Genomic DNA, 27,322 nt, shown 5'->3' with positions numbered 1-27,322 from the left:
CAAAACAAACAAATGCACATGATGTATGCTTGTCCTATGGCTGATGAGGCTCATCTGTCGGTTATCCAACCAACCCGATAAGTCTGAAAACCTTAGATTGTCCCCCGTCGCGCATCTCATGAGTCTATGCATAGATTTCATAATCATTCATCATTCAAACATTCATTCATAAATCACTCAATGGGGGCTATCCATACCCGAGAATTTATACGTGTCCGGTCACCCTTACGACGTAGGGTCAACAGAGTATCGAGATTCAACCTGGAACACATGGTGATGAGCCACGGTTCTATTATCCAGGAAAACTCGTATCTCAGATATCATCATTCATAAACCATTTAATATTCATAATCATTGTTTAGTCATTTATCAAGCCATGTCATCATTACTTCATTCAATAACCACTTCCCTTTCACATAACTCATCACATTTACCTCTTTCTTCATTCCTAAGTTACCTTAAAATCCTAACTTCTGCTATTTACTAAGCTTACTAGTAGACTCTAGGATTAACAAGGCAAAAATAGGGGTTTAGGGGTTCAAAACCAAGCTTAAATCTTGAAAACTCAGGTATTGAAAAACAGGGCATGTGCGTACGCACACACCTGTGCGTGCGCACAGCCCAAAAAGAAAGCAGAACGTGTGCGTGCACACAGATATGTGCGTGCGCACACGTCACTTGGTGTGCATGCGCCTCACCTGTGCTAGCGCCACCAACAAAAGGCCTATCCTGGTGTGTGCGTGCGCACAAGGGTGTGCGTACGCACACTCTATGAAAAACACCAGGTGTGCATGTGCACAAAGGCGTGCGTACGCACCGGTAGATTTTTGCTCTTATTGGGTGCGCGCGCACAGCTGTGTGCGTGGGCACACGTCAGAAAACCTGATTTTGCTGCAACTTCGAAAAATTCAGTTTTTCGCACCGAATTCCCGGCGTCTATAACTCCCTTTACAGAATTCGATTTTCCGCAAACCTTATATCATTTTCAAACTTTTAAAACCTTCTTCAATTTAAAACAAATCTCTTCTTCTTCCAAAATTTGTGGAGCAAGTTATGGACGACCAAAGTTCATAAAAATTCACTTTTTACCAAAATATACCAAAACCCCATTTTTACCAAAACTCACATTCCTTTTTTAAAGACCAGTCACATTCATGCTCAACATCACAAAATCATCAACATAACTTACCCTTCACCACCATACAACTATTTTGCATCCTTAGCTCAATCATAACATATTCCCCCAACTTTACACATTTTGTTCACAACCAACACATTAATCCAATTCCACATTTTATCATCATCATAAAATTTCTCAACCATTAGCATAACATTATTCATCATAATAATACCAACCAATCCAAATAAACATCCTTCACTATCTTAACCATACCATTACTTTACCACAATCATAAACCCTTCATTCAACACCATCATGCTAGCCTATATTCATACATGCATTTAACTCCCATTATCAATTTATTCATCAACATCACAAACACTAAATATTTAACTCATTTATCCATTTCAACTTATCCTACAGTGCTCTAGCCTAAGTTTTCACAAAACCTTACATGTTAAACGCACAAAACCTAAACCATAACTTGGCCGATCACCGCGTTTGGTCCAAGGCAGCCACTCAAGCTATACACACAGCTTCCACAACTCAAAGAAAATACCAAGGCCTTAGCACCAATCCTCCACCAAACTTCTAAATGTCCATAATGTCAAGTTCTAATTACAACACACCACCTAATACAAATATACAACACATACATATACCCAATTCAATATCTAATGCACCAATTCAGATTTTTAGATAGGTTTCGGTCCCCTTACCTTTCCCACGCACAGAGTAGCTCAAACTCGATAAGCTCCGCAAGCTAAATTGAACCTAAAACACCAAATTAGCAGAACCTCACTACAAGGGTTCAATTTCAAGAATAGAAAAGGGGATAGAAAATATGAGGTAGAATTGGAGCTTACCGATGAAATTGATCTGACAGAAATGTAGAGCTAGATGCGCTGGACGCGTGACCGCGAACGGTGCGGCAATCGGAACTCGAACAGGGAAGTTACGATAGTTGGAAGTGGGAATTAGGTTTTGGTCTCTACCTTTCTTCTTCTTCCATGGCTGCTGGACGAAATGAATAATGGGAAGAAAATGATGAGCTGAAGCTCATTTAAGTAATGGGCCCGGTTGGGCTCATGGGCCCAGTTTGGGCTCGGTTCAACCGGTTCGGCCTATCCGGTCTAATTTTAGGCCAAATTTTTTGAAATTGGTATCGAAGTTCTCGTTTTGAAGAACTCTATTCTATTTTGATATTAGTTTTGCATTTTAAATTTTTCTAATTAATTTAATTTATTGGCTAATTATTTACCGATTTTAGCGGAGTTTACAGGGTTAATAGAAGAAAAAAAAGAGAGAATAAAACAAGGCAACATAATAGTGACGACGAGACAATAATAGTTATATATGTAAAAAAATAATAAGAGAAAATAATAGTGTATAATATGATGAGATGATATAATCAAAATAAAAAATTAATAATTTTAAAATAATAATTAAATTAAAGATAATTAAAGATGTTTAATATAAGATTACAGAAATAATTTTTTATCTATTAGAATTATGTATAAGAAAAAGAATGTTTTGAATATGAATATAAATTTTTAAATTTATTTCAAATTAAATAGAATTGAGAAAATAAATAAATTTAATATATAAATAATTAATTTGTAAATAATGTTAATAAATTTTTATCTTGATTTTGTTACACATAATAACAACAAAATTCTTTTCTTACTTTTTTAATTTAAATTTATTTATTTTATATTTTTTATATATATTAAATAACTTAAATATTTTATTTTTTTATTTTTTAATTATTAATATTAAATTTATAAATTTAGAAATAAAAATATAAAAATATTTTTTTAACTCAATACAAAAGCGGCTAAACAAGCACGGCAGTGCCTGTTGAGCCGCTCGTATATATAAAATGGATTGATTATGACAGTTTGTGAAATAACATGAATTTAGTATGGAATTACACCTTATATATTATGTGCTCTTGATGTACTCTACATAAAAAATATAGCAAAATAACGTATTTTAATACAAAATTTATTATTAAAAAATTATATCAATATTTTTTATATGAATATTTTATTAAATTTTTTTTCTTTTGCAAGAACAAATTATAATATCATCGAGATATGATAAAGTAAACATAAATATTTGGCTTTACTTTTTATTTGGTTCGAATTTGGTCAATAATAAAATATAATATATATAAACGTATATACACATATATAGATTAGAATCATACAATATAGATTATTTAATATAACATACCTTATCATACATATATAGATGCCATTCTATTTTGTCCAAGAGTGCTACTTCTGACTGACTAGCTTCGGGCAACTAAAGATAATGATTCTGACCTGTTTCCCGAGCTTGATACTGCTTTATAGGCTGTTGAGGCTTCTCTTTTCTTTTGAAGGAAGAGGCAGGAGTTGAGCTTTCCCTCTAAGAGCTTTCCACCAAGCTTGTCACTTTTAGAAACCTCTTCACAAAACTTAATTTATAAGCTAAAGAAGAGGATAAGCACATTGTATTCGGGATTGTCCAAAAGCCCAACTTGTTTGGCAAGCTTTAGGGATCTCCGATCAACTAGTGGATTTGATGAGTTAGTTCTTACATAATAGCAAACAACGCCCTTTTAGATTCTTTTCTGGTCTCTGGTGGATTTGGTGTTCGAGAAATAACGAGATCTTTCATCCTCACGAGCATTGGACCATAGACAAGGTGATTGGTATGGCTTTGTCCTTAGAAAAGGAGCTCCGAAATATTTTTGAGTTGCAACCACTATCTATCCCCTCAACCATTAGTGGCTCTTGGATTCCCCCTCAGTGGGTACCTTTAAGATTAATTGTGATGCTAGCTATCTTGGCAGTGGTGCTCGAGTTGGTTTTACTTGTGTTAGCAGAGATTGGAAGGGAAGGTGGCAACGAGCTGGGAACAATTGAGAGTCGTAGCATTTTGCAAGGAGAGTTGTTTGCTATTTGGAGAGGCTTTCTTTTAGCATGGGACTCGGGACAAAGAGACATTATATGTGAGACAGACTGTGTGGAGGCTTTTACTATTGTCAATAATTTACAAGATTGCTCTGGGTTTATTGATCCTTTGGTGTTAAAAATCCGAGATATCATGTCTTGGAAATGGCGTGCTGATCTTCGGTTGATCTTGAAAGATGCAAATACAGTAGCAGACATCATGGCAAAGACTGCAATGAGGACTATTTCTCCCCAAGTGGAGCTTCCATTGCCTTGGAAGGAGTTTAAGAGTAGTATTCAGCGGGACTGCCTTTCTTAAGCAGTTTCTTATTTTTTTTTTCTTTCTTAGTTTTTGTTTATTTTCTTTTAAGTAACAAAAAAAAAACTAAGTTTAGCAAAATCCCCCGAGCTTTTCTCCTAAATAAATAAATATATATATATATATATATATATAAAATAGATTGATCATGTCAATTTGTGAAATAACATGAATTTAGTATGGAATTACACTTTATATATTATGTACTCCTGATGTACTCTACATAAAAATTATTTATTAAAAAATATAGCAAAGTAACATATTTTAATAAAAAATTTATTATTAAAAAATTATATCTATTTTTTATATGAATATTTTATTAATTTTTTTTTCTTTTGTAAGAACAAATTATAATATCATCGAGATATGATGAAGTAAACATAAATATTTGGCTTTATTTTTTATTTGGTTTAAATTTGGTCAATAATAAAATATATATACAGACATATATACACATATATAGATTAGAGTCATACAATATAGATTATTTAACATAACATACCTTATCATGCATATGAATATATAAATGATAAATACATAAAATATTTAAAATATAGATCTTGTAAAAAACTGTTTTGACAAATAAATGTATTGTGTGAGAAAAAATCAATACTAGTTATTCTATTTTTGTTAATTTTTGTTATTAGCTTTTTTTTTAAGAAATTACAACATAAACTCTAACAGAATAATTAGAGTGAAATTAAACTACTGATCAGAATATAATGTACTAAGAACAGAACAGTACAAAGTACAAACTAAAATTAACATAAAACTAAACAAAATATAATTTAAATGAATATCTCAAAATATAATAAGATCTACCAAAAATTACTTATCACTACTGATGATGATTGAACACTTTCTTTCTTTTATCGTAATTATTCTTTTTTTTTCTTTCTTTTCATGCATGTCTCGAAAATCAACATTTGGCATAGTCATCATTTATTTTATGAAATTATCTAAAAAATTATTTAAAGGTTGAAAATGTTAGAGTTGGGTAAGAGAAATAAATAAAATTAGAGAAATAGTAAAAATTAAAAAAAAATGTTGATTATTTGAGCGAAAGATTGAAGAAGAAGTTATGCGTAAATTTTTTGTAACACTTAGCAAAATGCATAACTGCAAGGTTAGTTTTAAATGATGTTGGCAGAGTTAAAATAGAAAAAAAATTGAACACTAAACTTCATGTACTCACATTATATATTGACTAGCGGCTCAATATGCATTGCCGTGCCTGTTCAGTCGCTTTTGTATTGAGTTAAAAAAATATTTTTATTTCTAAAATTATAAATTTAATATCAATAATTAAAAAATAAATTATAAAAAAATATTTTAAATTATTAAATATATATAAAAAATATAAAATAAATAAATTTAAATTAAAATATTAAGAAAAAGATTTTGTTGTTATTTTGTGTAACAAAATTAAGATAAAAATTTATTAACATTATTTATAAATTAATTATTTATATATTAAATTTATTTATTTTTCAATTCTATTTAATTTGAAATAAATTTAAAAATTTATATTCATATTCAAAACATTCTTTTTCTTATACATAATTCTAATAAATAAAAAATTATTTCTGTAATTATATATATATATATATATATTTTTTTTTTTTACCAAAGATAGGACTCAAACCCGCTACCTCTTAAATGAGTATGGGGAGATTATACCATTTGAGCTATAACTCATTGGCTTCTGTAATTTTATATTGAACATCTTTAATTATCTTAATTTTATTATTATTTTTATTAATTTTTATTTTGATTATATCATCTCATCATATTATACACTATTATTTTCTCTTATTATTTTTTTACATATATAATTATTATTGTCTCGCCGTCACTATTATGTTGCCTTGTTTTATTCTCCTTTTTTATTTTTCTTCTATTAACCCCAACCACAATCAATTACTACGATATCATATCTATAATCTATAACAATATATAATGCCAATACATAGGTTTGGTGTCCAAAATTCTTTTCCAATTTTACCTTTCCTAATAATCTATCCTACTATGTCAGTTATTCCATAACAATATATAATGCCAATACATAGGTTTGGTGTCCAAAATTCTTTTCTAATTTTACCCTTCCTAATAATCTATCCCACTATATGTCAGTTATTCCATATTAAAAAATTTTCACTACTTTATCTACTCTCTTATCATATATATACATTCACGATTCTCTCTTATCTAATTAATTCACACAATCACAAAACTTCTATAATTATCTCTTTCCTCTATAACTATCTATCTATCATATCAGGTTAGTATTACTGCATAATTGAAAAATTTTTTTCTTTTCTTATTCATCTTCTCTTACATTCTTCTCACTTTACTTAAATATATAACACAAAACTTTATATACAGATAATTGGTGTTTAAATTTAAGTTCCAATATTGCTCCTAAGGAAAGGTTTATTATTAAAAAATTTTTTTATCAGTTATGTTAAATAAAAAATCTTCTGTCCATTTTTTCAGAGTAATCTCATTAAGATTTTTTATATTGGATGTAAATTATTGTTGCAGATTTTTATTATTTCAATATATTTTTAAAAATAAAAATAAAATAATTCAATAGGAACAAATTTTTTAAAAAATAAATTTACACAAAATAATTTTTTTCTTATCATACTCTTCTAATATACTCTAGGTACCTATATAATATATAATGTCAATTAGCGTCTAAATTTAAGTTCCAATATTACCCTAGAGAAATTTATTGTTAAAAAATTTCTCCTGTACATCCATCAGTTACGTTGAATAAAAAAACTTTCACACATTTTTTACAGCAACTTTATCAAGAGTTTTCTATTGGAGGTAAATTATTCATGCGAATTGTTTTATTATGGATATGCTTTTAAAAGAATAAAAGTAAAATAGTTTAACAGACAATATTTTTTTGAAAAAATTTACACAGAATAATTTTTGTACCAATATATCAGAATTCATTTTATATATAATATTCATTCATTTGAGTTCATTCATAGAGTACCTTATAAAAATTATATTTAAGTAATTTTTTTATCTTATAACCATTTTATATTTTGGGATTCAAAATTTGTATTGTTATTTTTATGTTTTATTTTAGTTCTGTTAAAAAAAAGTATTAACATTAGTTTTAATGTTGAACTTTTAGGATAAATAAAAAGATGAGATTTTTTTATAAATTTGATGATTAAAAATTATTTATCATAAAACAAGTTAAGTCTATTTCTTGACTATAGGAATATATATAATTCACTCTTGAATGTAATCAAAATAAATATATATTTATTTAATTTTTTAAATTTTACATTAATTATTAAAATTATTTAATGGATGTATTCCTATAAAAAAATGAAAATAACTTTATAACTATTTTTTTGTTGGAAGAAAACACGACTCAATGGCTATAGAGTATAATTTAAACAACTCTAAATAAGTAACATAAGTAATAAAAAAAGGACATAAATTTTAACTTTTTTGTTATTTGGTACAAAAATAAATATAATAAAATAAATTACTGTTACATAAAATTTAACATTATCCTTTTCTAGAGTCATCTATTTTTTTAGTTTTTATTCTTATTTTTGTACTTTATTTTAATTTTATTAAACTAAAAAGTACTCATGTCATTTAACTTTAATTTTTAACTTTTATCATAAATGAAAATATGTGACTTTGAAGGTATTAGATAATAAAAAAAGCTCATAATAAAAAAAGTTAAATTTACTCATTCATTATATTTATAGGAGTGTAAATGAGTTACGAGATTTTTTTTAAACTTTTATTTTTAAAGTAATATTTTGTTCTGAGTGTAATAATTATGAACTAATATATATTGGTAACTAATTGCGATTGAAGAAGAGATAGAAAGAGAATAAAAACGGAGGAAAGAAGAGAGAATAAGCTAATATAAGAGTGGTGGTAAGGCATATGTAGATAGATAATGATAAAAAAAAAGAATAATAAAAATAAAAATTAAAAATTTTAAAAGAATAATAAGACTAAAGATAATTTAAAATATTAAATATAAAATTATAAGAAGTAAAATATTTTTAGCTAATAAAATTATGAGAGAAAAAGAATGATTTAAATATAAATTTTTATATCTACTTCAAATTAAATATAATTGAGAAATAAATAAATTTGTAAATATTTATAAATTTTTATCTTCATTGTTACACATAGTAACAACATAATGATTTTAGTATTATACCTAAATTAATTTAAATTCAATTATTCTATACATTAAAGAAATTAAATAACTAATAAATTTTTTAATTTTTATTTAATTATTCTATACAAAATTTTAAAATGCTTGATATCTTAATTTTTTTTAAATGATAAAATATGACTTAACAAGTAAGTATGAAAAATAAGTATCTTTATAATAGTTATACATCTAGATATCTAAATCAAAAAAAAAATAATTCTTTTAACAAATCTTTAACAACTCAAAAGTTAACACAATGGATATGTATGGATCAAAGTGATAAACAAAAATAAGAGCTGCGATAATGATAATATGATACGGTGGTAATTGATTATTGCGGTCGGAGTGAATAGAAGAAGAAAATAAAAAAGGAGAATAAAACAAGGCAACATCATAGTAACGGCAAGACAATAATAGTTATACATGTAAAAAATAATAAGAAAAAATAATAGTGTATAATACGATGAGATGATATAATCAAAATAGAAATTAATAATTTTAAAATAATAATAAAATTAAAGATAATTAAAGATGTTCAATATAAGATTAAAGAAATAATTTTTTATCTATTAGAATTATGTACTAAAAAAAAGAATGTTTTGAATATGAATATAAATTTTTAAATTTATTTCAAATTAAATAGGATTGAAAAAATAAATAAATTTAATATATAAATAACTAATTTGTAAATAATGTTAATAAATTTTTATCTTGACTTTGTTACACATAATAACAACAAAATGTTTTTAATTATTTAATTTAAATTTATTTATTTTATAATTTTTTATATATTAAATAATTTAAAATATTTTATTTTTTATAATTTATTTTTTAATTATTCATATTAAATTTATAATTTTAGAAATAAAAATATAAAAATATTTTTTTAACTTAATAGAAAAGCGGCTGAACAGCAGTGTCTGTTTAGCCGCTAGTAAGCGTAATTGTAAATATAATAAAAAAAATAATAATATTATAATACATTGTGTGGTTTGGATTGGATTGGATTGGTTATGAAAAGTAGATTCAAAATCCGATCCGATCCAGCGGTTTGCAAAAAAATAGAATCCAATCAAATCTGAATTAGTGCGATTTTAAACGGTTTTCGGTTTGGATTGGATTGAATGAGCGGTTTAATTTGGATCAGGTTGGATTTGAACACCCCTACAAAATGGAGTTGTTAAAAGAAAGAATAGAACCATCATGGATATAGTCAGATACATGCTTAAGTCAAAACAAATGTCTAAAGAATTTTGGGCAGAAGCAGTCGCAGCGGCAATTCATATTTTAAACAGGTGTCCAACGAAGAGTGTTCGAGATAAAATTTCAGAGGAAGCTTGGAGTGGAAAGGGATGCCTTCCATCCATCATTTCAAAGTCTTTGGGTGTATATATAGCTGATGCCTACATACTAGATCAATTAAGGAAGAAATTAGATGACAAATGCGAGAATTATATCTGTATCGGCTATAGCACATACTAAAAAGCATACAAGCTGTATAATCCAGAATCAAGGAAAGTGATCATCAGCAGAGATGTGACGTTTGACGAGAAAGACATGTGGGACTGGAACACAAAAGACAGAAAAATAGCTGACTATAATTCCGACGTTTGACGAGAAAGACATGTGGGACTGGAACACAAAAGACAGAAAAACAGCTGACTATAATTCCAAATATGTGTGATGAAGTAGAAGAAAGGCAACCTGATACAACTGAACAATCAGAATCATCTAGAAGATCACAAAGAGAGTGGAAACTACCTGCTAGATTAGCAGATTATGAAGTTGGCAATGACAATGATCCGTTCAATGAAAAAATCATAAATTTTGCTCTATTTTCAGATTGTGAGCCTTTGAACTTTGAAGAAGCCTATAAAGATAACAATTGGAAGAAAGCAATGGATGAGGAGATTCATGCCATTGAAAAGAATGACACATGGGAGCTGATAGATTTACCAACTAATAAGAAGTAAATTGGAGTAAAGTGGGTTTACAAAACTAAGTACAAATCCAACGGTGAAGTTGATCATTTCAAAGCAAGTTTAGTTGCTAAAGGATACAAACAAAAGTCAGGTATCGATTATTTTGAAGTATTTGCTCCTGTTGCTAGATTAGATACTATTTGTATGATTATTTCACTCTCTACTCAAAATAAGTGGAAGATACATCAAATGGATGTTAAGTCTACATTTCTAAATGGCACTTTAGAAGAAGAAGTGTACGTTGAGCAACCTACAGGATATGAAGTTTTTGGAGAAGAAGATAAAGTTTACAAGTTGAAGAAAGCTTTGTACGGGTTAAATCAAGCACCAAGAGCGTAGTACAAGAAGATTGATTCTTATTTCAGTTAGAATGATTTCAAAAGATGTCCATTCGAGCATACGCTTTATATCAAGTTCGTTGAACCTGGAGATACCTTGATCGTGTGTCTTTATGTTGATGATTTAATCTTTACTGGCAACAATTTGAAGATAATTGTAGAATTTAGGGAGGCTATGATAAAGCACTTTGAAATGACGGATATGGGCTTGATGTCTTATTTCCTTGGCATCAAAGTTCTTCGAAAAGATGATGAAATTTTCATTTCTCAGATGAAATATGCAAATGATATTTTGAAAAAATTTCAGATGGAACATTCAAAGCCAGTTCTTACTCCAGTCGAAGAGAAGTTCAAGTTGCTGGGAGAAGATAAAGGAAGAACAGTAAATCCTACATATTACAAAATTTTGATTGGAAGTCTAAGGTACTTAACTGCAACCAGACCAGATATTGTGTTTGGAGTTCGTTTGCTTAGCAGATTTATGGAGGAGCCTTGTACCAACCATTTGCAAACGGCAAAAAGAATTCTTCGATATATCAAAGGTACTTTAAATGATGGAATTTATTATCAGAATACTAATGAAATAAACCTTGTTGGCTACACTAATAGTGATTGGGCCGAAGATATAGAAACAAGAAAAAGTATTTCAGGGTTTGTATTTCATCTTGGTTCTATTGTAATTTCATGGTCGTCAAAGAAATAACCAGTAGTAGCACTCTCTACAGCAGAAGCAGAATATATAGCAGCAACAAGTTATGCAACGCAAGCAATTTGACTAAGAAGAATTCTTGAGAAATTGAACGAGAAACAAAGTACTCCAACGACGATATTTTGCGATAACAAGTCAGCTATTGCACTTTGCAAAAATCCTGTGTTCCATGGACGATCGAAGTATATTGATATTCAATTTCACAAAATCAGAGAGTTGGTAAATGAAAAGTTTTGATTGAGTACTATTCCACTAAAGATCAAGTTGCAGATATATTTACAAAGTCATTGAAGATCGAGTCATTTTACAAGTTAAAGAAGATACTTGGAATGATTAATTCTGCAAGTTTGATTTAAGGGGGCAATGTTGATTAAAAATTTTATATCAATTTGCATGGACTAGAATTTTTATGAAACATGGTTAAAGAATTGAAGAAGTAAAGTTTGAGTTGAAAACAATAATCATCTATTTAATTACTAGAAGATATTGAATATTTGAAGAATTACCAAGAATGTTTAAGAGAGGTATTTGATTATTAAAAGAATGATGACAAAGCATGTAAGCTCTACAAACTTCATTATCATCACCAATGTAGTCTTAGTTGTTAAGAAAAAGAAATTATTATTTTATTAAAAAAATTAGTCTATATAAAGTCATACATGTTTTGTGTATTATGTGTATTCTTTAAAATGAAAAAAAAAACATGATTATGTAAAGTCCTTCTTTATTCTATTATTTTATATGAGTATTGGTGAGTTTAAAAGTTTGAAAATATAATAGTATTATTTATGTGAGTGAGTGATCCTGAGACCAATAAAGTGTAAGTATTTTACTTACAATTATAAACAAAACAAGTGTGTAATAACCCGTGTCATGCACGTGATAAGATTGAAATTATAATTTTAAATTCTTTTGTTAAGATTAATTTGAATTATAATAATTTGATTAATAAAAATGTAACATATTATGTATTGTTTATTTTTTTTAATCTAGTATTAAATGTATTAACTCTAAAATAGTTATTAATTAGTTTTAGTAATTTACTTTTTTCAATAAATCAAACATATATACTCAATGTTACCATAAATAACCTAGTAATACTTAGACCCACCAACAAATTTTTATATATTATTTTACTATCAAGTAAGAACATATCAAAATCAGTTCAAAATAAATAATAAATTATTAGACAATTCTAATGCACAAAATTCTCTAATAAATAATAAATAATTTAAACCCACTAAAAAATAACTCAACACTTTTCTTTGAGACCTGCAAAATATATACTTGAAATAATATTATATCAATGTTTGTATATAGTTTTACAATCATCATCGACCGTATTTATTATACATGACTCCTTCTTAAAAGTTATTCTACATACGTGTGCAGTCGAAAGATAAATTACTGGACTTTATTTTATTTTTCTAAATTATTATAATTATGCATTATTCATTAAATGCTACTTGTAATATAATTGTAATATTGTAATATAATTATAATAAAGATATTTTTCTAAAATAAATTTAGAAGAGAGAATAGTGCTTTCATTTTGGAGAAAAAATGAATTCATGAGGAATTGACACTTTACTTTTATTAGTTGATAATGTATTAAATATTGATTTTATATAATTATAATAAAGATATTTTCCTAAATTAGTATAATCATGCATTATTCGTTAAATGTTAATTGTAATATAATTATAATAAAGATATTTTTCTAAAATAAATTTAGAAGAGAAAATAGTGATTTCATTTTAAAGGAAAAATGAATTCATGAGGAATTGACACCGTACCTCACTTTTATTAGTTTGAGTAAAAATCCAGTTTTAATATATTTCTCGTTATTATATCTTTTTCTCTAATCATATATCCACTATTTTCTTTCCTTTGTTTCAACATTTTGAACCTGTGTTTAACTTATCGTAGTTTTCACTTCTCAGTCATTCTCTTAGATGTAGTTGATAACTATTGAAATTCTTTGATTAACATAGGAGAAAAATATATTATTATATGATAAAATTAATATGAATATATTTTGTTATTAAATACACAAAGTTAATGTAAAATAAAATTACACATAAAAAAAGCAAATAAAATAAAATTAAAATAGCAAAAACGATAAAAAGATTATTTTTACAATTTTGTTGTCATTTTTATGTATAGAAAATTAGAAAATAATAAACTTTTGACTAAATTAATTTTGTATTTATTGTATTCAAATTAAATAAGTAATAAATTATATTATTTTAATTTATTCCTTAAATTTATATATGTAGCGACCTCAGTTTTAAAAATATAAATATAAATAAGTTATAATTTATTTTATAAAATTAGAGTTCCTTATTTTTAAAAAATTACTTTTATTATCAGTAATTGAACTAATTTTATAATAATTTAAATTTAATCAAATCCATATTATTATTATTATTATTATAAACATTGTATATAATTGCCGTAAGTATTAAATTGCATTATAAGTTTATATATATTATATTCATTGCATTACTATTATTATTATTATTACGTTTATTATTATTATTACATGATCATCAATTACTATCTCTAGTATTATTATTACTATTATTAATTATGAAGCATGAAAATCAAAGGCGATTTTGATTTTACATTAAGTTACATATATATTAGTAATATCATATTATATATATATATATTATAAAGAAAGCCAAGGCGGCGTATTTAACATATATATATATATATATATATATGATTAGCGTATGGGAGAGGAGAAAAGGAAAAGAAAATGGCGAGAGAGAAGAGCGTGATCGATGTAAATTCTTTCGAACTTCCGGCTTCAATTTCTTAAAATCCGTAACTCCAATAAAAAATTTAATCCGGTAAGAGTATTCGTAACCTCCTCCTCTACACGTTGGCACCATTTTTTATTAGTGGAAGTTGACAGTGACGTAACTCCTCTTTCCTTTGGGTTTGGCCAACGGGAATTTTAGGAGGCACAGACGATTCTGGACATTTTCTTCTTCGATAGCTCACTCAGAAAGCTTCTGCGGAACTTTGAATATTTTGATTCCGTATGAAGGTATGATTTTGGTTTCTCGTAGTTAATGTTTAATGTCACGTGAAAATTTAGGCTAGAAGACCTTAAGATAGGAATGAATTGAATGTATAATTGATGGATTGTGCATATAGAATAAAATGTGTGGTTTAGCTATTGTTAATAATTTGCTGTTGAAGTGGGTCGGTTTTGAAAAGATTTAATATTGGTATTTGTTTGATTTTGAAATGATTTGTTATCGGAAATAATTTGAAGGACTGAGAGGTGTTTGATTTGATAGTTGGGACCTTGAAGGGTGGCAGAAATTCGAGCTTTAGAGGAGATACTGCCAAAACTTCTATAGGAATTGGAGTTTTGATTTGAGGTGATATTTTAAAAAGAAAGAGATTATTATGTGGCTTGTGTATTTGAGACTATTTGTTGACCCTCTGTCACAAGATGTGACCGGGCACTTTAACTCCCCGGATTCCCCATGGGCATGCATATATATGAATATTGAATATTATATTTGAGTTTGGAGTTCGACTCCATGGAATACTATATTGTTGAGCTTGGAATTCGACTCCATGGAATACTATATTATTGAGCTTGGAGTTTAACTCCATGGAATACTATATTATTGAGCTTGGAACGTGACTCCATGGAATATTATATTTGAGCTTGGAGTTTGACTCCATCAAATATTATTGAGCTTGGGGATGCACGCACAGAGGGACTGTCCAATGGTTAACTACCAGGACATGTCGGGTTGGCTGTATAACCGACAGATGAGACTCATCAGTCATAGGACAGGTATAATCATATGCATTTGTTTGTTTGCTTGAGTGTGCATTATTTTGGTTTGCTTAACTATTTAATTTTACTTATCCACTACTTGTTCTACTTGCTGTAAATGCTTTTCTATCTGTGTTTTCCTTGCTTGAACTGTATGTGTATGTTTTCTGAGAAATCCCTCTTGACGAAGGTGTGAGGGGAGAGGGTTGTTCCACCAGTAATTTAGAAGATTGGAGGCGACAGAAAGTGAAGTATTAAGTTAAAGTTAGATTCAAAACTAGAATACCTTAGACAACTTACCTAATTTTTGGGTTAGTTAAATTCTTAAGCTGAAATATGAGTGTCGGAGTTCTATGAATGCCTCTGGCTTTCCCGAGACCTTTTATATTAACTATGCGGGCACCTTTACCATACTGAGAACCTCCGGTTCTCATCCCATACTCTGTTATTGTTTTTCAGATACATGTCGAGAGACACCTCGTTGAGCGTCTGGCCTTACAAGCGAAGAACTATCTTTTGGACTGTCATATTTTGTTTTATGCTACGTATATATGTTTATAGAATCTCCGCATGTATATCTTGTGTTTTGTTCTTCCTAAAGGTTGACTTGGAGATGCAGGTGTTTATTTTGTAGTTTGAGTTTTATTTTGGGTTGTACATAAATATATAATCATATACTCTGGCCGGCCTTAGCTTCGCAGGTCGAGTCTAGAGCTTGCTATCTGTATTTTGAAACTCTGATATGTATATATTTTCAGTTTTCTTTTGATCTTACCTATCTGTTTTATGAATATCCACGCGTGAGTCATACGATATTTCTGTTTATTGTTCTTGTTTAGCTAATTCTTCAAGGCTCCTAGATATAATTTCTTTCAACTATATTTATATGTCTTTTCTTTTAGAGGTCATAATACCTTGCCACCTCTGCTTTACGACTTAAGCGTAAGACTCTGTGTGGTAGGGTGTTACAATATATCAAAAAATCCATTCAATATACATAATTTTAAATTGTGTGATACTTAAATATCTAATCAAATCAATTAGTTGATATAATTAATGCATCATAATTAATTGTATTTAATGAGTTAAACAAAATAAATTAAGAAACACTCTCAGAAACATGCTACGTTGACTCAATCATTAAATGTAAAAAATTAAATTTTATATTAGAGAATCGATAATATAATAGACGGCGAGAAAGAGAAAGATAAGTATTTTAGATTCTAGGTTGTTTTATTTGGATGTTGTAATGTGGGTATCACATTATTTTACTTATTCTACCCTATGGACCTTTTTGCAACTTTATTTCAGTATCAATAGAATTTCACTACCTTTTAGTAATAAATTAAAATTCAAAATAAAACTGAAAAAAAATAAAGAATATAAAATTATTTATTGAAATTTTATTTTATTTTTTGTTATTATAACTGGTAATTTTATTTAATATACCAACACTGTATAAAATTAATCGTAAAAAAGTATAAAATATAAATAAATATACTGAATTAAGAGATAAAATTATATTTGTTATCTCATTTTTACTTTTAGCAGCACAATAGAATATCATGTACTCAACATAATTTAAGATGCAAATTATAATTAATTATACTTTTTATTTTAAAATATTTAAAATTAATCTTAATATAAATAAAAATATTTTAATATATTAAATAAATTAATAGAATAATATAAGTTAACTATTTTTTGATTAATTTTATTTTTTTTTCTGACTATCTTTAAAATTACAACTCTTTTTTTTAAATTTGACCGTGAAATAAAATTAGAGTTGTTGGTCCACACCATTAAAAAAAGTAATACTATGCCATTACATTTGTACATATAACATGTTCCTAAATTTTTATATGCAAAACTTGAGATTCTATATTTCTTTGTTTATGTCATAAATAAGTATTATTTACAATGATTCGTATTAATTTAAAAGTTTAAAAACTTTTGTACGTATTAATTTTATATTTAATATTAAAACATAAAAATTTATTATGTTATTTTACTATTAATGTATGTAGTATTACATTATAAAATATAAAAATTAAAATGATTATTATATAGCTTAGATGGATTGAACTAAATATAAAAATATAAAACAGTATTGTATTATTAAATTTTAGTAATTTTAATTAGCTAATAATATAAAATAAGATAAAAGCGACTATTTATAATTGAATAATTTTTGTTGATTAGACTAAGAAAATCGAAAAACACACTAAATAAAAAGTCAAATTAACTTTAATATTAAATTCATTAATACGATTTTAATTTTATATAATAGCTTTGATAATAAATTAGTAAAAACAAATGGAAGGATGGCTTTAATTAGTATTTGATAAAATATTTATTTAGAATAATTAAAAAAGGTAAAAGTATGATATTATTTAAAAAAATACATTTTCATGTTTAAAATACATTTAAATAAAATATTTGTAAAATATAAAATTTAGAATAATATAGCTTCATGAATATTAATCATTAATCAATTATGAACTAACATAAAATTATAATACAATTTATTGACGAAAAATAATCAACAATTAATATTAATAAATATAAAAATCATCCAAACACTTTGATTAAAAGTATGAGTGGTTAATTATTATTTATTATTAATAATATTTTGTTCATCACTAAAACTAAAAATATAATTATTCAGAATTAGATTTTAGAAGAATAAACGTATAAGTAACAAATAATCTATTTTATCATGCATATTATAAATTAGTGAATTAAACTAACTGATATAATGAATTATAATAATTAATTGGTATAAATTATAATAAATTATATGATATTTAAAAAAAAATAAAATGAATAAGAAGAAAATAAAAAGAAATAGAATAGATAAAAGGCTACAATAAAATAAATTGAATGTGAGAGTTTTATTTTTTTTTACAAATTTTATATCACATCCGTTTCAATAATAATAAATAAAAATACATCAACTTGATATCTAAGAGAAAATGATGAGATAAAATCATAACACAGTTTTAAAATAAAAGCTTAAATTAAACCATAATATCATTGCACAACACAAATTGAAAGTAATTTCACAAACAGGTAAATGACTGAAGCTTAATTACGAAAATTTTTTTATTTATGCATACATGATAACACCATGGTCTATAAATGCTTCATGGATAACATATCATATATTGATGTGACTGATGAGCATGAGAGTTGAAGAGTATGTGGTGGTTTGTGTCCACGATAGTTACCTTCTTGCGACAACGCCTCATAGGAAAAAAAAGAATTGTTGTAAAAGCTACCTAATGAAAGAATAATTGGTAAATGAATGATATTTTCTTCTAGCATATATGGTATTTTATAGTGGTAAAATAAAAATAGAAGGAATAAAATTTTATATTTTTATATTCGAAATAGAATTTGATATTTATTGTAATAAAATTAAATAACTAATCAGTTATAATTCATGTATTTAAATAAATAAAATAAGTTAAATAAAAATATTTTTAAGAATTAATCAAACCAGTTAGTTGATACAAATAATTAGTATAATTGATTTTATTTGATTTATTGAATTCAAAAAATAAATTATAAAATAATTGATTGAATTAATTAGTTAATATAATTAATTTATTATAATTGATTGGATTTAATAAATTAAAAAAATAAATAGAAAAACATATGAGACAATGATTTTTTTAACTAAATTAATCTGTATTTACTGTATTTAATCATTATAAGTAACAAATCATCTATGCTATTATGTACCTTATAAATTACCGAATTAAAATAATTGATATAATAAATTACAATTATTTGATTGATATGAATTATAATAAATTATGTGATATTTAAATATCTAATCAAATCAATTAGTTGATATAATTAATTTACTGTAATAAATTGTATTCACTGAATTATAAAAAATAAATTAAGAAATACGCTCAAAAGTAGTGATGGATTCAAAAATTTTAAATAGTGGAAGTAAACATATAGCATATAAAAATAATAAAAAGTATTTATAGATATATTAAAATATATAAAAAATGAATAATATAAAAATATTAAATATTAAATAATTTTTATATAATCATTATCAATATTAATATATTGATAAATAATAATATGGTTATTAATTTATCTTTCTATAAATTAAATATAGTAATAATAATAAATGAAATTAATCAAAATATAAATAAATTATCTTCTAATCAATAATAAAAGTGAAATATATTTTTTTATAAATTATATACAATAAATGATATTTAAGAAAAAAAATCTATACTACATTTCTCATATCCTCATTATATATTTTATAGATTATTTAATTATTTAATAAAAGAAAGACAAAAAATTAATTTCAAATAATAATAATAATAATAATAATAATAATAATAATAATAATAATAGAATTAGTTACTTAGATAGATAAAAGTATAAAATGCGTTAATATTTTAATTAATTTTTATTTTAATTTATGTTTGAGAACTAATTATCAAAATAGATATCCAATACAAAATTCTTTAATTTATTGACAAATATTAAAGTGGAATTGAAAAAAAACAGAAATATAACTTTTAACTAAATAAATTTATTAATTAAATAATGTTACGATAATATTTTGTTTTTATTAAGTTATTTTAATATATAATTTTATCTTATATTTTTAGATACAAATTAGAGTCTAATTTTAATTATTGATAGTATAAAATATTTTATATAATTGTTTAATTATGTCTATTTTTTTGGATTATCATTTAGGTGAATGCAATCAATATAAAAGATAGTTATTTTTTATAATTTGATATTACGTCATTGAATATTTGTGTAAAACTACTTTACACTAATAGTGTATCAAAATTATAAATTGTACCTTAAAAGGATCAACTTCGATGAAAAACGAAAAATACATTCTTATTCTATGAAGTAGTAAAAGAAAAATAATAAATATAAAATTATGAGTTGACTCTCAAATTTAGATTCATATACCACAGAAAAATACTATATATAGACTTTAGTAAAACAAAAATAAATATGTAAATTATTGATTATTAAAGTAATTTTTTATTATATACAGTAATTACACATCATATATTAATTTTATTAAAATTATATAATTTTTCATAATATGATTAGAATCATTATCTTCTATCATAATCAGAGAAATCTCAGATAATAAATAAAAATATTATACCTGATATACATAGATTGAAATAAAAATATATGTCTTGAAATTTAGAAATATAAATTCTATTATATCTTTCTTAAAAGATTGAAAATATAATAATATTATTTATGTGAATGAGTAATCCTGAGATCAATAAAGTGTAAGTATTTTACTTACAATTATAAACAAAATGATACTACCGTGCCGTTATTGTGCAATCTTTTATATCTCATCTCTTCCATGGCAATCAGTTTGAGTAAAGTACGTAGTGCTAGGAGATGGCTACATGATGTTAGAAATATGCAAACTAGATTCTTATAATCAAATTCTATGAACAATACCATTAACCCAGTTTTACAATTATAATAAACTGGATTTGCAATTATAATCAAATTCCATAACTATATATAATCAAATTACATTCACATTTATAATCAAACAAATTCACGGTTTAAATGAAGATTGTACATGAAACATTTGTTTATATATATATATATATATATATAAAGTATTTATTAGATAAATTATAATAATATTTTAATATTTTATTAATATTGAAATATAAATAAAATTTTTAATTATTTTTAATAATATAAAATATTTAAAATAAATTTTTATTTTAATAAATAATAATATATACTATTTCTAAACTTATTTTAAGAATATATATTAAAAATAAAGTTGACCACGTTATCTAGGTGTATCCAAATATACTGAAAAAGTATTTTTAATTTTTTATTAAAGCATAGTTGGACACGAAAACTGCATGTCCGACAAATGTTGGATGAGCATCGGACGAATGTCGAACATGAAAACTTAACAAAGTGTTCGTGCTTGGTAGGCACCAACTAATGCAGGTTCACAAAACTCGAGTTAAACACCAAAGTAGTCCTTGAGATTCACAAAATGTACTGATTTGGTCCCTGACTTCCCAATTGCACTATTTATGTCCTCGACTTTGGAAAAAATGCACCTAGTTAGTCCTTTCCCCCTTTTTCGTCGAAACTCCTTCCCGGCGGAGTGATGTGGCAATTTTTTTGCCATGCTGGATTATGGAAAACGACGTCGTATTAAGATTTGGCGCTAAAAAATGAAAACGACGCCGCTTCAAGAAGGGAGTTAAACACCAAAAGTTAAGACCCTCGAGATCACTTTGCCACTTCATCTTCTTCATCTCGTTCGAATTGAAAGCTCCATACCCCGTAGTTTGCTAGTTTTGCTGAGGTTTTTTGTGGTGACACAAATTGGAGACGGTCGAAACGTGCTAATCGGTCGTTCAAAATTGGGGAAGGAAGGAGCAAAGCTTCCTCGTGAAGCCCCCTAACACAGAGGTAGGCATGCATTGAATAAAATATTTTTTTAATTTATTTTTTATTGTTAAGGTATCCATTGTTGTGAGTTTGAGTTGGAAATTTTGTGTTGGTTGATAAAAAATCATTGAATGCTATATTATTAGGTAAGATTTCTTGCACTAGGTGGTGTGGGTTTGAATTTTGTGAATGCTCTATTTTTACATAGGGAATGAGGGTGTTTCTATAATGGTAATGTGATGAAGTATCTGTTTTTAAACAATATTGGATTATTTTTTACTGTAGTTTTTTTATTATGTTATCAATAGCATACATTAGATAAATTGTTATACCTATTTTCAGTATAGATGGAAAAATTGTTGGATATCATGTTCTACAATGGTGGGACGTTTAAGAAGAATGATGATGAAAAACTGGTTTACTCACTTGACAACCGAATAGAACTCCCGTCTCCCTCATTTGCACGTCCAATCATCCTTCTACCCAGCACAGCAGTTAGGGTTAAAAAGGGGTTCAGGGACCACATTGGATTTCAAATTTTCCATGGCCATGTCATGTAACTAGGGGTGGCAAGCGGGGAAGCCCGTTCCACCCCGCCAGAAGCCCGCCCTGCCCCGCCTAGTAAGGCGATCCCAGAATTCCAGCCCGCCTCGCTTAACGGTGGGCTGGCGGGTCAGCGGGCTAAGCCCGCCAAATATCCTTTTTTTTTTTACTTTTAACTATTAAATAATATATATAAAGGTATAAAAAAATCTATTTTGTTTTTTACTTTTAACTATTATAATTTTATATTCACAAACATTAAAATCTTTGTAATTATAAATATCTAATAAACATAATTATAAACTAAGTTTTCATCCAAAACATAATTATAAATATTGTTCCCAAAGCAAAATAAATATAATCCAAAACATAATTATAAATATTGTCTCTAAAACAAAATAAACATAATCCAAAACACTCCATTTTCATCTTCATTCTCTTGTAAGTTGGGTTGGAGAAAGTTGGGTTTTGGCAAAAAAAATTGTAAAAATACCCCTTACCAAAAAAATACTAAGCCCGGCGGGGAAGCCCGTCCCGCCCCGCCAAAACCTGCGGTTTAAGCGGTGCGGGTTAGGCGGATTTTTGCTATTTGGCGGTCCCAATTTTGCAGCCCAACCCGCCTTTTTTGGTGGGTTATGCGGGCCAACCCGGCGGGTTTAGGCTCGTTTGTCACCCCTACATGTAACCGTTGAACCCTCCAGCAAGGCAAAAAATTGCTACATCACTGCCGCCGGGAAGGAGTTTTGCGGAAAAAGGGAAAGGGACTAACTAGGTGCATTTTTTCCAAAGTCGAGGACATAAATAATGCAATTGAAAAGTCAGGGACTAAATTAGTGCATTTTGTGAATCTCAGGACTACTTTTAGTGTTTTACTCCACAAAACTCCAACACAAAACCATGCCCTTCCCCTCTTTTCTTTGACATCCTCCGGCGGCAGTGTCTTATAGGCAATTGCATGGTGGTTCAATGGCTATTATTACTCACAGTGTGCCACTACGGTGCTTGATGGGGGTCACTAAGGTTGGTAAAGGTTGAAAGGTGATGCAGTTTGAACACCCATCATCCATCACCATACCATCTTTCCCACAAAGGAGTGCAATTAGAAAACAGTGCAATAAAATAACTAGTCTATTCGTGATTCATCATGTATGTTATGTTGGAGGTGAAAATAGAACCGAAGTTATTATGAACAAATTTAATTAAGTTTACATATATGAAACTCGTTCAAAAAAGAAATAAATAGATAAATAAATTGATCCCATCATTTTTAATTCTAATATACTTCTAGTGAATTTCTTTGAACTTGTGGATGGTTAATGGATATAACTTTTTTAGATACGAGTTTCAATATTTAGAAAATCATGTTATGAATAAGCGTTGTTCATAAGTATGTTTCTGAGTTCTGACTTCTAATCATAAATCTGGTGGTAACCTGAAGGCAGTTATGTGCTAATTATTACTTGGGATAGCCGTTAATTCATTTAAGGTTGCTTTGATTTGCTGTGTTACAATTATTGACCTTCTAGCAGAATTGTGGTCAATTGAGAAAGTGGTGAAAATTCATGCTCACTTTATTTCTTTGGAAAAATTATATGTTGATCTCACAAAATTAGTTCATTAATTTTGCTGTAATTGTAAGAATATAAGGATCATAATAGAGTTGCTTGATTTCTTTGACAATCTCAAACAGAACAAGACAAAAGATTTCATTCACAATAATTTCAGGAAAACACCTCTTCAATGTTCAACATGGACCTAAATCTCTTCCATTAACATACACAAGCTTCAATATCACAATTGTGCATTCAATTTTAAACTTGAAAAAACATTAAGAAACACAAATAGCACTTTTCTTGCTGATGCCTTAAGAGCCACTAGTTGCATTATGTGCCTGCTCAGCTGAATAATGTGTCTGCTTAGCTGAATAATATGTCTGCATAATTGTGAGAACAAGCAACACAATCGCGGCCACAACGCCGAAAAATTTCCACACTGTTGGGATATGATCGCGTATCAAAATCGCTAGCCAGTTCCACCAATAGAACACAAGAGTCTCAAGAACATGCCTGCACCTATGCCAAGTGATTATAGGCCATTCGCGAAACGCTTTCGTGACCAATGTAGTCCGGTGTGCATTAAGTTTCATACAGTGGTCACTGTAACTTGAATCCATGTGATCAACACCATCAGAGATGGTGCGAAACATTGTCATAATTTCAGCATTGCTCTTCTTGAACTCATTCACTATCACTCCCTTTTTCTCCAGAAACTTGAGGTCATGCTCACAGCATATCAAAGTTTGGAAGAACAAAGCATAGGAAGTGTACTTGCCTCTTATCCAAATTCTGCTCTGCTCCCAAGCAATCAAGTTTCTCCATCTCGCTTCCGTTGTTTCCTTAATATGCAAAGCCGGTATTTCGAGTATCTTGTCTTGCTCATTGAAACTTATGTTAAAATCAAATATGTCCACAAGCTTATGCTGATTGTTAACACTAGTATTAGCATTGACATTACCATTTGCAATGCTGTTGCTATTTGTTGGTTTAATGGTTATTCCTGCAGCTCGAAGCCTAGTAGCGCATCGCTTTAGTTCTCGGCATGCTTGTCTCAATCGTTTGGCTTCTTGATTGTTGTCTTCTTCAACTGTGGACAAGTGCATTAAGTGAAGCATATGAGCCGAACCATGCCGGTCTTTTGAATTGTAACCAAAGGCTTTACGCATGACATCGGCCACACGATGATCTTCTGCAACCTTGTTACGGTTGTAATTGTTGTTGTTTTCAGGGAAGACATTATTGTACAACTTCTTGAGAACAATGAAAGGGATCTGATTTTCCAGCATCGAAATATCATTCAGCACACACTGCACCTTCTCCTCTGTCTCTAAGAATGGGTCATTGGAAAAAGTTTCGCCCTGGTTTGTATGTGGATCCATGTATTCCCCAAGCCTATGGAGAAGTTCTAGCAAGAAACAGCCATCCACCTGCAACATGTACAAATGGACCTTGTTCAATGAGTAGAGGTTGCATTTGAATTTCAACTGAGATAAAAATACAAAAAAAGCTAGTTTAGCTGTGGAGTCAGAGACAAATTTTGTCTTGTATGTTATGTGCACTTTAAAAAGAAAAACAGAAAAGATTTTGTCTCTATCTCTTCTATCTTAGTCTTTCCATCTCTGTAATCTTGTCTCAGTTAAAATCCGAACACTTTATTGTAAATGTATCTCCTTTCTCACACATATTCTTATGTGCCTATAATTATATTTTTGTCACTTTTCAACTACCAAACAATATGACCTTGGAAACCAGAGAGTCAACCCCAGAGAGATTTAGTTCACTTTCTACTTTTTGTGTAACCTATGGCAATATCTCCTGCTCCAATTAGAATTATACAAAACAGGAGACACAAAAATTCAACATCCGGTTATTTCCTGACTAATCAATTGACACAACATGTCATAACAAAATCATTTAATGTGTTGGCGACATGTGAATGAAACAAACGACACAGATAAATACTAGGGAGATAATATCTAAATACATAACATTGGTAATTACATATTTATTACATCTAATATTACACAACTATTCTAACGATAATTAATGAACGTTAAATAAGTTAACTGTGGGTTGTTTGGACTAAGTTCTTTCTTGTCTCACAAACGCTATTGTTATTTTCACAAGAGCAATGTTACATGATTAACAAAATTTATGATTTTCGAACAACACCTTGCTAACAAAATCTTAAATCTTAAATCCTAATAGTATAAAAATAAGGCGTTGGCACAAAGTGTTGCTAATATTAGCCTCTAACTAACATTTCTCTTGTCGCAAAAAAGTAATTAGAGTAGGGCGATTACCAACATGATTTTGGCGAGGTCCTGGGGATCCAAGTCGAGGTCACCGCCGTAGGAAGCGCGAACCACCTTGTCAAGCTTGAGAATTTCCTTACCCCACTCTCGGGGTCCTGGTTCTTTGTTTTTGTGTCCTCCTTGGTTGTTTTGCACCTTGTGGTCAAGGAAGGACTTGGCGTAGCGCCATTTGGGTTCTTCCATTAAGAGAATCTGCCTTGTGGCTCCCCTGTGTAAGGGTCCTACAGACACCAATTTCGGCTTGTAACATTCTTGTTTTGGGGCTCGAATCTCGTCTGGGATTCTTGAAATGCTGCACGCTTGAACTTCTCCGTGATCAAGAGAACCCAGCATCACTTCAACGGGAATCATCCATTCACTTTCGTCCTTCGACTTCAAGTTAGAAAGAGAAAACGATTCATTATTGGTATCGAATTGAACAGAGAAGATAAAATACCGGAAAAGGAAGAAGTTATACCTTGTCAGGAGTCATGTTTATTTCTTAACAGCAAACTCGTAGATACAATAGCTCTGGCTTCTGAGTTCTGATTGCTACAAGTTTCTCAGCTTAGAAATGATTTTCCATAGGACGAAGAATCTGCTATGTTTCTGAGTTCTGACTTCTAAGAAAGTTACAACTCACAACAACGGAGCAAGTCAATCTGAAGTCAATTTAAATTATTGTAATAAAAGCATGGCCCAAGAATCATATTAAATTAATTAGTGACAACTATCTAGTTCAATAATGGTGTTACCGTCAGTGATATTAGGAAAAAGACTAGGATATATATTTTAAATTAATAAAGTAAGAAATTACTTATATATATGACTCTCATAATTTTGATCTAAAGCTGACTAAATTTTTATTTTTTACTTTATTAACATTTTTATTAAAAAAAATTTTGATCTGTGATACTAATAATTATTATTTGATAAATTTAAAAAATATAATCACCAAACTGTTTTTGAATAAAATATTTTTTATACTATTCTTAAAATATATTATTAAGATACATGTTCCCAAAATTTTTATTATTTTCGT

The 27,322-nt window shown here is 27.9% G+C and overlaps 1 protein-coding gene across 1 annotated transcript; it reads right to left on the bottom strand.

Annotated features, from left to right (window-relative positions):
* Positions 1-24,098: 24,098 nt before the first annotated feature.
* Positions 24,099-27,024, bottom strand: LOC107625729 (UPF0481 protein At3g47200). The gene is made up of 3 exons (XM_016328432.3): positions 26,759-27,024; positions 26,290-26,673; positions 24,099-25,413 (listed from the first exon to the last, which is right to left on the bottom strand). The coding sequence occupies exons 1-3, from the start codon at positions 26,771-26,773 to the stop codon at positions 24,295-24,297; spliced, it is 1,518 nt and encodes a 505-aa protein (XP_016183918.1). The 5' UTR covers positions 26,774-27,024; the 3' UTR covers positions 24,099-24,294.
* Positions 27,025-27,322: the final 298 nt, after the last annotated feature.

This window comes from Arachis ipaensis, chromosome B2 (assembly GCF_059453495.1).
Source record: "Arachis ipaensis isolate K30076 ecotype BB chromosome B2, ASM5945349v1, whole genome shotgun sequence".
Classification (NCBI taxonomy): Eukaryota; Viridiplantae; Streptophyta; class Magnoliopsida; order Fabales; family Fabaceae; genus Arachis; species Arachis ipaensis.
This window is presented reverse-complemented; position numbering and strand designations above follow the sequence as displayed.